Below are 12,786 nucleotides of genomic sequence, written 5' to 3'. Positions count from 1 at the left end.
AATCCCTTCAGATTTGTTTTAATATTTTCTGTATTTCTGCTTTACTAGCAACACTTCTCTCTCTTCTTAGCTTGCCTTGAATAAATGGCCTCTTGATTGAAGAAGGGGTGGCTGTCTGATATCCCTTCTGTCAGTCTGCTATTCCACCCTTGTGTCCTTATTTTATCCCACACCTGTCACCGCCTGCTCATTGTTTGAAACAGATGTTACATTAACTTATTTTTATCCCCCATCCTTTCATAATACTTGCACCTGGTATGATTTAATACAATTGGTAAAACTAGTAGTTGTCTGTTGTCCATGACCTGACTCTCAAAGAGGGTCTAACGCTACTTTCTCTGCTTTGATTCCTTAGACGAGTTCTGCAGGTCACCAGAATCAACATGCTGTCCAGGGCCTGCCTTCTGCAAGCACAACAATGAATACACCACTGCAGTATCTCCAGCCTGGACACAGTTACCCTGCTCCTCCGTATGCCGGTCAGCCTGGCACTGCAACACCATCTCCAGCAAGTCTATGTTTGGCTGGCATCCACAATGCAGCCAACTCTTATGTACCAAGTGTGCAACAACAACAAGCCGTACCACAACATATCACACAGAGCCAACAAGCACCAGGCTATCAACAACAACAGCAGCAAGCAACAGGTTTTCCTGTGCATGGCCAACAAACGAGTCTGAACTCTGTGGCTCCAGCTCAACAACAAGCTCAGGCTACATCAGGATATCCTGCTCCAGTTCAGCAACAGACTGCAGCTGCAGCAGCAGCAGCAGCAGCAGCCCTGCCAGCACAGCAGGCTCTTGCATCAGTCGCTGCAGCTACGGCATCCGTGGCCCAGTGTCATCCTGCACAAGCTCCTGGCACACTGCAGCACATCCAGGCTGCAGTCAAGCTGTCAAGTCAGCAGACTGGTCTGAGCTCCTCCACACCAGCACATTACAGCCAACAGATTCAGCAAGAGCACCAACAGCTGTTATCACAAAATACTCAAGCCAGTGTGCAGCAAACACAAAATGCTGGGCAGTCTTATCATCAACCTGTGCTCCAGCAAAACCAAGATAACATGCATCCGCTATACCAACAGATGACGCAACAGTCTCAACATCAGCACAGTCAGAAAGCCATGCAAACGGCAGGTCCACTGCAGAACCAGGATGGGACCATGTCTACAGTCCAACAAGTTCAGCCTCCAACTTCTCAGCTTCACTCTGCAGCAGATCCACTTCTGCAGGTTGCAGCTACAAACCAGAGCCAATACCAGCCTGCACAGTCGTCCGCTGCTGCTCCACAGAGCTACGGAGGACCCCCTCCTGCCTCTTCCCAGGCAGCACATTATTCCCAACAGGTGAGCTGTGACGCAGCACATTACGGCCAGTTGACATACACGGTGCCCCAGTTTTTAGTTTTTTTAGTTTTTGCGTTGTTTGTCCTCCTCTGACCTTGCCCTGTTTTCATTTCTCATCAGTTTCAACCCTATCTTTGCATCGCTGCTTTCCTGAATCAGGTAGAATGACTCGACACTCTTTGTCACTGTGGGTGGGTCCGAAAACACTGCGCTCAAACCAGTTAATGCTGTTGTTTGTGGCAGCATTCTTTAAGTTTTGATCCTACTCGCACCATCGCCCAAGGTTTTGACTTGTGCTGCAACTGCATTGGAAGCAGCTGAGTTGGGGTGAATGAAAATAAAGAAACGGTTCAATAAACTGGATTTCCTAGGACATGAGCCAAGAGAGATGATGTGAGCAGTAATGAAAACAATAATAGCGGGTTTTATCTTCTGCATCCGCCAGTCCTCCCAGGCTTACTGTATGCGTGAGTTTATTGGTATTAAACTACGTTAGTATTTTCTGGTGGATTCCAGGCTTTAAGAGACCAGGAAAAACAATCAAAAGCAGGAAAAAACAGATTTCCAAACTGAGGGGTGAATTTGAAACTGCTGCCATTATTAAACAGCCTCCCTATTTTTCCTCCCCTTCCTTGCTCTTCTGTAGAATATACCTGCTGGTCAAAGCATTTCACAGCTAGGACAAGATGGACAAAATCTTAGCCAGACCACATCCGGTATGCTGACTCAGGCACTTCCTCCTCAGCAGCCAGCTCAGGCCAATGTCCATCAGCAACTTCAACCTCTGCAGACATCAACCAGTTTACCACCAACACGCCCACCCCAGGTCTGTTTCTGCATGTGTGTACCTACCAGCAGAGGGTCTGTGTCAGTCTAGAGTTATACACACATATACTCCATCTCTATTCCATTTAAGTAGCGATAAATTCTGACTTTTTATTTGTCCTTGTGTTCTTTTGAGCGTGGAGTTGTACATGTGAGCAATAGGGTGTTGCCATGGTTACTGTCTTCTTAGTTGTCTCTTTTGACCAAGACAAGGGCGCACAATCGACTAGACTGGAAGCTCACACCGTCAGTGGGTACAGTCCATGGAAATGGGCAGATTATAGAATTTGTGTCACACAGACCCTAGTGGACCTCTGTGCACACCCCGCCCTTAAAGGGGAGTTCCCAGATGTTTCAACCTGGACCCTGTATTTATAAAAGTGGATGTTTAAGTGAAAAATACTTTAAGAATTGGTCTATTATATCAGTACATGTGCAGTAAATGGTTAAAATGAATGTCTGACGACATAACTTGGACACTACTCTCACCCAGCTTGTTTCAGGCATCACTATGAATTCCCAGTTACTGCAGCAAGCATCAATTGCTTCAAATAGCTTAAGTAAAACACTTAAAGTAATTATTTGTTACAAACAATATTGACCCTGCAGCTAGTTTTTCTTGACGCGCCAGCATACTTGGTTCTCTAGAATGTTTGATTTTCCTCTTTTTCTTCTTTTTTCTTTTCCCTTCAGTTTCCTTCACAATATCCCACAGTCCAGGTGATGACAGCTGTGCCTGACTCTGAAACTTCCTGTCCTCACTCCTGCACTGCCTCTCACCCTTCAATCTCCTCCTCTCTCAATCCCATCTTCCTCTCTCCTGGTCAGCCCCTTCCTGTGACTCCCTCTGTCTCTCCTGTCTCCCCTCTGCACATTGAAAATTCACTAGTTTCACCCATCCCCGTGTCCCTCATACCTTCCCCATCACATATGCTGGGTAGGATGGAGCCCACATCCCCGCAGCACCAGCCTAATGCTGCTTTGAAACAGAGCATTAGATGTGATGCTTCTCATTCACAACCTGCAATTAAATCAGCATTTACCACCCATTCGATACACACACACATTTCCCCATCTCTAAACACACACCTTCCCAACAATGGCAGCACTCAGTCTCTAATTCAGGTAATTATGATGGCTGCAGTGAAGTGCAGATGTTTACTGAGGAGGTGTGAACTGGAGTTTGTGTGTGTGTGTGTGTGAGTGAGTGTGAGTGTGTGAGAGAGTTGAGGGTGGTTTAATCTGAGGTTAATGTGCATTTACATGTATAAATCCAATCCAAAAATTGGAAAAATAGTTAAACATATATTATAGATGGAAACCTGGTAGACTGGAGGAATTGATTCCAACCCAAACTGTGTAACAGTCAAATACATGTTTTGAATCTCAAAAGAATTCAGTAAAACCGTTACTTATAATAATAAAAAAAAGTATTAAATGCTCTATTTTTGTTTTACAACAGGCCCAGGTGAGCCATCCTGAGCACGTCCCCTCTGCTCAGTCTGTCCAGCCAGCACTTTTCTCCTCACCTCTGCAGAATGGGGCCGATCCAGGCACAGCCACCTCGGTTGCCAATCTGGACAATGGTAACCCATGCCAGCTGGCCCCGCAGGCCCAGAGTCAGGTCCAGGGCCAAATTCCTTTGCTGCAGCCGTTGGACTCTCAGAGAGTGTCATCTGGGTCTGCCAGTTCCAGTCTGACTCAGCAGAAACATCTCGGTTCTGTAACTGGACCCGCAGGTCAGGGTCCAGCAGAGACCAACACTGAGGTATGAACACATGACTCATCTCAGCATTAGTACACACAAATATTACTCAGGAAGTAAATCATTTTTTAAATTCCCTCTGTTTCAGGAACAAGCCACAGAGAAACATACTTCAGGACAAAGCTATGACAGGTACTTGGTTTTTTTTAGCAGTTCAAATAAATGCATATTTAATCACATTAATCTCAGGCTTTATATATTTTATAGAGGAATGGAGATACTGTTTGTTAAGCTGTGACATAAATGTTGACATTATGCACATGGTCTTTCATGGTGCAAAGAGATTAGTTTTAAGAGTTGGAATCAATCTTGTTAAAGTGTTACAGTTCAGCATCTTTTACAAACATCACAAGTAATAGAACAAAAGACAGAGCACTCTGAAAATCACCATCTGTTGATCTTTCAAATTTCTATGAACAACACTAACTAAGGTTTTGTCCCCATTGGCTGATATGTCCTAAACATATTGTTTTTATTAGTTTCTTATCTGTAGAAACTCAGTACGAACATGTTTCTAATTCTGAACCCACAGTAGCTCACCTCAATAGTAAAACTATGTATATACTACTGAGATACAAATGAATAAAACAGAGCTTACACTAATATACTGTACTCCACCCCCTGTCCCAAACCAGTGTCAACTCTGATGCCATGTCAGGGAAGGAGATGAGTGATGGTTATGAAGGGACACATGGAGGTAAAGGTGAAGCGAAAGTCCGCAAACACCATCGCAGGTCCACACGCACTCGCTCTCGCCAGGAGAAGACCAACAGGCCAAAGCTCAACATGCTCAATGTGAGTGGTGCATACATACATTACATTAAATATTCATATTCCACTAAGCAACATGTGTCCAGATCTCTGCTTGGTAACACAATAGAATAGTTACTACGTTACTTTGGTAAGTTATGTGTTCTCTGTTATTTAACCAGACTGAATCCAGGAAACATGGGAGTTTTGTGGTGCACATGCGGGTAGTCAGCCAGTTGTTTAGAGGAGCGAGCGCTGTCAGCAGAGCATGCATTGTCACTATCGGGCAATCTCGTTTGTGAGAAGCTAAAATTGCACTTAACATCCAGGTTTATTTTTAGCCGCAGAATCGTGCCGTGTGCTTCCTCCTTCTCGTCTGCTCAGTCGCGTCAAATAACGCATCGCTCTGTGTGCAACGCAGGAATATCGCCACACGTGAAAACAAAACCACTGTTGTACTGAGAAACGCAGTCATGTGGAGCTGAATCAGCATTGTGTGAACTCTTCTGCAGGTGTGCAACACTGGGGATAAGATGGTGGAGTGTCAGCTGGAAACTCATAACCACAAGATGGTCACTTTCAAGTTTGACCTGGATGGAGATGCACCAGAGGAGATTGCCACGTACATGGTATGCAGGAGACAAAGTCATAATAGATGTTTTCTCGTGGCTCTGGACATGCAGCTGCATTGCAGTAAAACAAGAAAATCATATTGGACTCATATTTATTCATATATGCATTCATTGTCTTGCTTTTCATACTTAATTTCAGGTTGAGAATGATTTCATTTTACCATTGGAGAAGGAGGTCTTCATTGAACAGCTGAAGGACATCGTGGACAAAGCCGAGGACATGCTGAGCGAGGACACGGAGGGTGAGAGGAACTCCGATCAGGGAGGCAGCCCCAAACAGAGTGAAGGAGCTGACACTCTGGGAACAGAGGTGAGAAAGCAACTGCAGATAATTAGTGTTGTGTTAATGCAGCCTGTCTACAACGGCCTTGAATACATCGTCCTTGACAGCACTATGATGATGAATTTGCCTCAACGATGCCAAAAATACCAGACTTGCCAAAGTGAAATTTTAATCTATTTTAATTTATATCTGAACTTCATCTCTTTGGCTACTTGAGAAAACCCTTTGAATGTCTCGTCAACTGATGCATATGCATCAGCGCTGAGTAATCTGTTTCTTTTCTTTTGAATTGAAGGCATCGTCACCCAGCACCCAACAGCTGGTGTACCAACAAAATGGTAAGATATCAAAATGCATTCAAGCTAGAATCGGGATGTTTGTATTCCCCCTTTCTGTGTCATTGTGCTCGTACACGGTCGATTATTTGCTTCAGCGTCTGCACAGATTTTTCAATATAAGTGGATTTATGTATTTACTCTGTGTCCTTGACAGTCCTCCATACTGGGAAGCGCTGGTTTATTATCTGCCCTGTAGCAGAGACGCCCATGCCGGACAAAGAGGAGACTTCATCTCACATCTCCACAGCCCAGGGTATGCAGCTCATTACTAAACCAAGTGCTTTAATGCAAGGGCTTGCTTTTTCTGCCAGGAGCATATTTTCTATTGAATAAATGTAATAATTTGTTTTTCCTGTTGTTGATATTAAAGATGCTTCACGTGCACTCCAGTGTGCGTCTGTGCAGTTATACTGTTGGGGTCAGTTATGTAAGAGTGCTTCTGCAGTGGTGGCAATGCAGGATTTATACTCCCAACTGAAGGAGCCGGATTGGGGAAGACGAGCTGTGATGTAACGCTCCAGGTCTCACAAGACCCAGACCTTCTTTTTTCTTCCCCTAATTAACTCTGACCGTTTTTCTCCCTTCAGAATCTGAAAACAACTGCAACACATCTACACTGGCTACACCTGTCGCATCTTTATCCTCACAAAACCCGTGCTCCTCCTCAGCCTCTCTGCCCCCTGCTGCTCAGACCTCAGTGCAGCCTCCAAACCAAAACATTGGAAAAGCTCAAGTGCAGCAGACTCAGCCCTGTGTGACTAAACATTCCCTTGCTGCTGGTGGAGTCAGACATCCAAACCCCCTTCCCGTGGAAGAACCCTGCATCTCTGCTGTCTCTATGGTGGCGGATATGCCGTGCTGTGCGATTGTGCCACCTGTCTCTCTGGATGTGAATGCCGCTGAGAAAGGACTCGCTGGTGGTTTAGCATCATCTCAAACAAATCAGTCGAATGAGGAGAAGATCAGTCCTACGGGAGAACTGCCCCCTCAGCTGGCCTCCCATCAGTCTGTGGTGCTGCAGCAACCCTATGCCACGCCCATGCAGCCCGGGACAGTGACCTCTCAGCCTCAGAGTCCGGCACATCAGAGCTCCCAGAACTCCCAATCGTCAAGCCACCAGCAGTCTGCGAGTGGCGGGCCAGGAGAGTCGGACAGTGAGGGACCACGCAGGGTGGAGTTTGTTGACCGCACCATCAAGACTTTGGATGAGAAGCTTCGAAACCTGTTGTACCAGGAGCATCCTCCCACTCAGCCTTCAGCCACGACGTCTGATCCCCAGGCCTCCAGCGCAGAAGGAGTCGGGTCCCCTCCGGTGTCGGATGGCCAGAGCACTGACGTAGCACCCTCAAAGAAGAAAGGGGAGCCACTGGTAAAATACACCCTTTCTATGTGCTTTTCTTTGTTTTTATAGTTGTGAGGAAGAAATGATGGCACAAAACTATCACTATGTGGACTTTTTTGGCGTATCGCACTACGTGTGGGTCTGAATCCATCCTTGAATGTGTCCTCAGAACACAATCTGTCCTCTTCAGCGGACGTCCTCTGACCTGCTGCTATTTCACAGTTTGATTTTTACACAAATCTGCGGCCATACATTGATTTTTGTAATTTACATCGCGTCAACTAGTGCTTTGGTTCACTCCAATTCTCCTTACTCCTTTAGTCTCCATCAGTTGTCCCAGACACACATGTGGACATCAGATTCAACCGTACACTGGCATCACTGTGTATTTGAAAACATGTTCGGGTCTCATGTGATCACAGGGGTTGCATTCAGAAGGCATTTTAACGTCAGGCATACTTCACACTGTCCGCATGTGATCGGATTACTGAGGGCAGATGTTAATACCAGGTTTGAACTGGGCCTGAGTGTCCTCCTCACAACTCTGTGTGATGGACGGTAAAAAGCGTGAGCAGATGTTGGTTAGGAGCTAAGTTTATGGAATCATTATTGAATTGTTTCCCTGTACTGTGCTATTGATTTTGGCCATTGGCTATAAAGAAAGCCTAAAGAGATGAGGGTAATGCCAGTCCAGTAATTTGCCATGATCTCTTTCTCTGGTGCTTCATAACAAATCGGGCTCTGACTCGCTGAGTTTAAACTGAGGTCAGGGGAGGTTGCTGGCTAGCCTCGCTGCACTGGTCTAGCACATGTAGTGATTAATCATTTGCCACTATTCAAATGCCTGCAACCTCCCACTCACACAACCTTCTCTCTTTTCTCTTTTAGCCTCAGATTCCAGAGCGCACAGATAGTGTGGGTGCACTGAATGACTCGGCAGTGGCCGGTAAGAAACATTATTTATGTAATGGCCTTATCGGATCATTCATTGTGCCTTTTTTGAAAAAATAATTGTCGTTCTTTCTCTTGTAGGTGCTTATGTGGATTTGAAAGGAAGAGATGTGACTGCCACCTCCACTTCATACAGCAATAAAGGCTGTTTTCAAGTAAGAAACCACATTATTGTTCAGGCTCTTACAATGATCCCAAAACCCTTAACTAATAAATAAATGTATATCTTTGCACAGACGGTTAAAATTGTATGTATGCGTGTATATGAACATGAGCCATGTGGTATAAAATGTTTTTGTTTAACAGCATAGTAATTTAAAAAGATGCTAAAGATGCTAAATGAACTCATATTAGACAATGTTTCAGGTTGTGATATCAGTATTGGACGTGAGCATGTGTTGGTATAGTGTAAATGTTCATGGAACCTGGTTTAGTTGAAAATATGAGCTTCTTTTCCTTCCAGATCATCTCCACTTCACCAGTTGACACTTGCCATTCAGGGGAACATAAGGCCAACTCTTGCAGTTCCCCAGCACCCTCTAGTGGCTCTGGAGGGTCTCACAGTCAGACCCAGGGCCTATGCAGGAAAGAGAAGCCAAGTGAAGCCGTGGGCAAGTCGTCCAAAACAGTCGCAGCTGATGAACAAAATGCGGGAACATCCAGAGTCCACAGTTCCAACCGCTATTCTGCCCCACCAAACCTCTACAAAGCCACCCCCACTTCCAGCCCCGATATCTCCCCGTGCCACATCCCCCGGGCTCAGACCATCGATACTCCGACCCCCAACCGCCATCGCTACTCCTCTCACCTCTACTCTGACTCGGCAGATGAAGACAGCAGCAGCATCGCTCTCCCTCCGGTGCAGCCCGCTCCCCCGGCCAATGCCCTGTCGGAGCACAGTGGCAGTGACCTCATGAAGAGGGCAGTAGCCTTTCTGCGGCGCTCCGGCAGGAGCAAAAGTGAGCAGTACTCTGAGTCACCGGGCCGACAGCCCCTGGCGATGAACGGTCACGCTCCCTCTCCGTCGGCGGGACATGCCCCCTCGTCCTACATCAGTAGCGACAATGACTCTGAGTTTGAGGACGCTGATATGCGGAAGGAACTGCAAAAGCTACGGGAAAAGTAAAGTAACGTCCACACAAAGCTATAACCTTGTATTTTATAGCCTCATTTGCAAAAAGGAAAGTGATTTTTCTCCCCACAAATAAGAGACATGGTCTTACTGCTTTAATTGCCCAAGTATTGAATTTTCTGCACATTAATGCAGTTTTTTTCAAAGTGAGGTTTCTGCAGTATGAGCTTGAACCTCAACTACAAACAGCATGAATTCAAATGTTTCAAGATTTTCTTGTAGCATACTGTGCAATACAATATGTGCAGATAGTCACCCTGAGTCTCTGCAGATGTTTAGGTTCGTTAAAAAAGCAGATATTTTACTTATTTGCTTGCATGCGATTTTTGTGACACAAATTCAGTTGTACTAACTGAACTGACTTCTTTTTAAATCAATTAGTAAAACAAGAGAACAAGAGAAAGGTATCGCGACTGTGACCTGTAATGATCGAGTGGATTAGGGTTAGAGAGGATAACGCAGAGCTAAGGAATTTTAAAGCACCTTCACAGTGGTCATTCGGGTGTTTTTAATTATTTATTCATGTATCTTCTCACCAGACACATGAAGGAGATCTCTGAGCTGCAGGCTTTCCAGAGGAGTGAGATTGAGCATCTGTACAAGGAGCTGGGCAAAACTCTGCCTCCCAATGTGGGTTTACTCCATGCGGCACCCCCTAGTGGCCGTAGGCGTCGGGCCAGCAAACACAAGCTGAAGGCCGGGAAGCTGCTCAATCCCATGGTGCAGCATCTTAAAAACAATCTTAACAGCGCCACTGAGAGAAAAGGTGCGTGTGTCTGTGTGTGTGTAGGTGGCACTACGTGATTTACGTGACAATTCTGTGTATGGGGGAGAGTTATTACAGTGGAGATGAGAGGGATTGGATCAGGTTTACAAAACTGATAGTGTGTGATTCACAGAATGATTCATGATTCTGATTTATGCTTTTTATTGTTTTCGCATCAAGGTGAGAGCTCCCCGGCAAAAGGTTTACTTCTGTCTGATGGCTCTGCACACTCCAGTGGCAGCTCCAGCAGTCGGCCCAACTCTGTCCCAGAGCAGGTTCTCACACAGCAGCCCTGTTCCCTGAAGGGCTCGTTCTCCTCGGACAACATCTACTCTGGACTACACGGTGATGGAATGACCACTCAGGCAGGCCCTGCCCAAGGTACACATTACAGGTTAACGTCATGTCTGTGTCTGCGTTAGGGCTGGGTTTAAAAAAATAAAAATAAAAAATCAGTTTTCCAAGTCATATCAGGTTTTATTTTGAAGAGCCAATGTTGATTCATAATCAATGATTGATCACGATCAAGTGAGACTAGTGAAGCTAACCGCAGAAATACGTCCTCTCGCTGCTTTTCTGATGATTCCGTGTTTGCGATTGTTGCTCAGGAGGACAGTTTTGTTAGTCTGTGTCCTCAATTGTCTCCTCAAAACGTCACAACATCATTTTCTGATGAGCAAAGAAGTCATGGGTGCAAGCCAAGCTTTGTTCACAGCACCCTCTGCTGGACAACTGGGTAATTACTTATAAATAAAGTGTGCATCTTGTAGCTGATATTTTGATCTTGAACATCTTTTTGAAGTTTGAATTTTCCAGATTTTGTACAATTTGCAGCATTAGTTCTGTGAAAGTCTTTTTCATAACCAAAGAAAGTCGAAATATCTGTAAATGAATCAAATTAAAAACCAAAATGAATCAAACTGAAGCCTTGTGAATTGGAATCAAACTGATACAGGAAATCTGCAGTGGTACCCAGCCCTAGTGTGTGTATGTGTGTGGATGGGACATGTTGTCTCATAAACTGTCATATGAGTAAAGGTAAAGACTTGTTGGTTCATGGATAACATGGATCATCAGAGATTCACCTTGGCGGATTATAGACATTCTCTGACTGAATAAAGCCAAAGTTTACATGCATATTGATCAAGTTTAACGCTTCTCTCTGTTGGTCTAGAAAGGAGAAGTGGCACTGTGGGAAACACACACACACACACACACACACACATACACGTGTGTGTGTGTATAGTTTTCCACTATACACAATCTGTGTCAATTTCCAACCACTCTTAACAACTTTTGTGGTTGTCACTCTCATAATTGAATCACTTTTATCATAAATTATGTGTCACAGTTGATTAAATACTTACAGTGCAGAGAATAAAGAGTAAAGTTGGAATTTTTCTGGTTGATATTTATGTTTGTCCTTTAATGACCAGACCATAATGTGTGGTCCTGCTTATTGTACACTCCTTCTTAGTGTCCTTTGCTGGTGGGGTTTTCTCATCTCAGTCTCTGTGCACTTTTACAAAGTGTTTCTCTTGTTTCTCCTCTTCTTCCCTCTTTATATTCACTTTTACAGGCTGGACCGTTTACCACCAAACGTCAGAGAGAGTCACCTATAAATCTAGTAGCAAACCCCGCACTAGATTCCTCAGTGGACCTGTGTCTCTGTCCATCTGTTTGTATTTGTTCTTTTCTACTTCCCCCTCACTCGCTTCCATCTTTTTTTATTTAACCTTCCTCTTCCTCTCTTTATTGTTAGTGAATATAAAAACAGTGGATCCTCGCACTCTTCTCTCCTCCTCCCCCCCTGACATACAGTACATTTTTATCGCCCACCACCTCCACAACCTTCTCCTCTTCTGCATAGTCTTTTTTTTTTTTTGGACCTTCAGAGGATAATCCATCACATTCACATCTTAGTTTTTTTGGATAAGAAAACTTAATTAAAGTCAATTAAATCTCACACTCCACCAGAATAAAAGGCCTGTGCAGCCAGAACATGTTTATTTTTCTTCAAGCTGTCAGTGGAACAGGTCTGATTTTATTTAAGTGAGGTTGTTTTTTTAGTTTCTACACTAGTGCAGAGAAGTATGTGGCAGTCAAAGACGCTGTTTTGTTATTTTCCCAACAACAGAGCCCTTGTTAATATGTCTTCTGATATTTAGATCTATGTCTGATCTAACTGAACAAACTGAAATAGCTTTTTTGTATTTACTAAACAAAAAGGAGTAACACAAATCAAATCAATGAATCTTTTTGAAAACAACTTTCTTCATTTCTGCAGAACAGATGCAGACTTTCAGAGCTGTTGTGTTTTCTATATTTAGATCCCGTTACTGAGAAGACAACTAGGTGTATTTGTTGAAATGTCCGTGCAGGAATAAGATCCTGTTTCAGAGTAATTCCTTTACCTTTTATCTTCAAGTGTTCCTGAGTGTTTCCACCAACTACTCTATGTTTCTTATAGAGTCTCAGGTTAACTGCGTGGAAGCAAAATGGCGTAATCAAAAAGCAGTGGCCAGTTGTGTTTCCACTAGCATAGTACCAGCTCTGGCGAGGTTCCAAGCGAGCTGAAGTGATACCTTGCATGACGTCGCCAGACTGATTGGTCAGAGTGCAAGAATCAAGCCGAACAATGCCGAACTGTAGATCAG

General features: G+C 44.4%; 1 protein-coding gene across 9 annotated transcripts in view; it reads left to right on the top strand.

Annotated features, from left to right (window-relative positions):
• LOC122776908 (serine/threonine-protein kinase WNK2-like) overlaps positions 1-12,786 on the top strand; it is a 43,189-nt gene that overhangs the window by 25,726 nt on the left and 4,677 nt on the right. For 3 of the 9 annotated variants that reach the window (XM_044037691.1, XM_044037690.1, XM_044037699.1), the window contains 18 exons: positions 356-1,345; positions 1,466-1,504; positions 1,992-2,171; positions 2,864-3,295; positions 3,633-3,938; positions 4,024-4,067; positions 4,571-4,730; positions 5,198-5,314; positions 5,457-5,627; positions 5,896-5,938; positions 6,093-6,191; positions 6,526-7,307; positions 8,169-8,226; positions 8,313-8,386; positions 8,695-9,353; positions 9,903-10,129; positions 10,310-10,510; positions 11,709-11,807. In XM_044037691.1, coding sequence (XP_043893626.1) covers positions 356-1,345; positions 1,466-1,504; positions 1,992-2,171; positions 2,864-3,295; positions 3,633-3,938; positions 4,024-4,067; positions 4,571-4,730; positions 5,198-5,314; positions 5,457-5,627; positions 5,896-5,938; positions 6,093-6,191; positions 6,526-7,307; positions 8,169-8,226; positions 8,313-8,386; positions 8,695-9,353; positions 9,903-10,129; positions 10,310-10,510; positions 11,709-11,807 — 4,681 coding nt within the window. The remainder of the gene's footprint in view (positions 1-355; positions 1,346-1,465; positions 1,505-1,991; positions 2,172-2,863; positions 3,296-3,632; positions 3,939-4,023; positions 4,068-4,570; positions 4,731-5,197; positions 5,315-5,456; positions 5,628-5,895; positions 5,939-6,092; positions 6,192-6,525; positions 7,308-8,168; positions 8,227-8,312; positions 8,387-8,694; positions 9,354-9,902; positions 10,130-10,309; positions 10,511-11,708; positions 11,808-12,786) is intronic. The other 6 variants (XM_044037695.1, XM_044037694.1, XM_044037696.1 and 3 more) reach the window with 5 other exon arrangements.

Source organism: Solea senegalensis, linkage group LG11 (genome assembly GCF_019176455.1).
Source record: "Solea senegalensis isolate Sse05_10M linkage group LG11, IFAPA_SoseM_1, whole genome shotgun sequence".
NCBI classification, from domain to species: Eukaryota; Metazoa; Chordata; class Actinopteri; order Pleuronectiformes; family Soleidae; genus Solea; species Solea senegalensis.
This window is presented reverse-complemented; position numbering and strand designations above follow the sequence as displayed.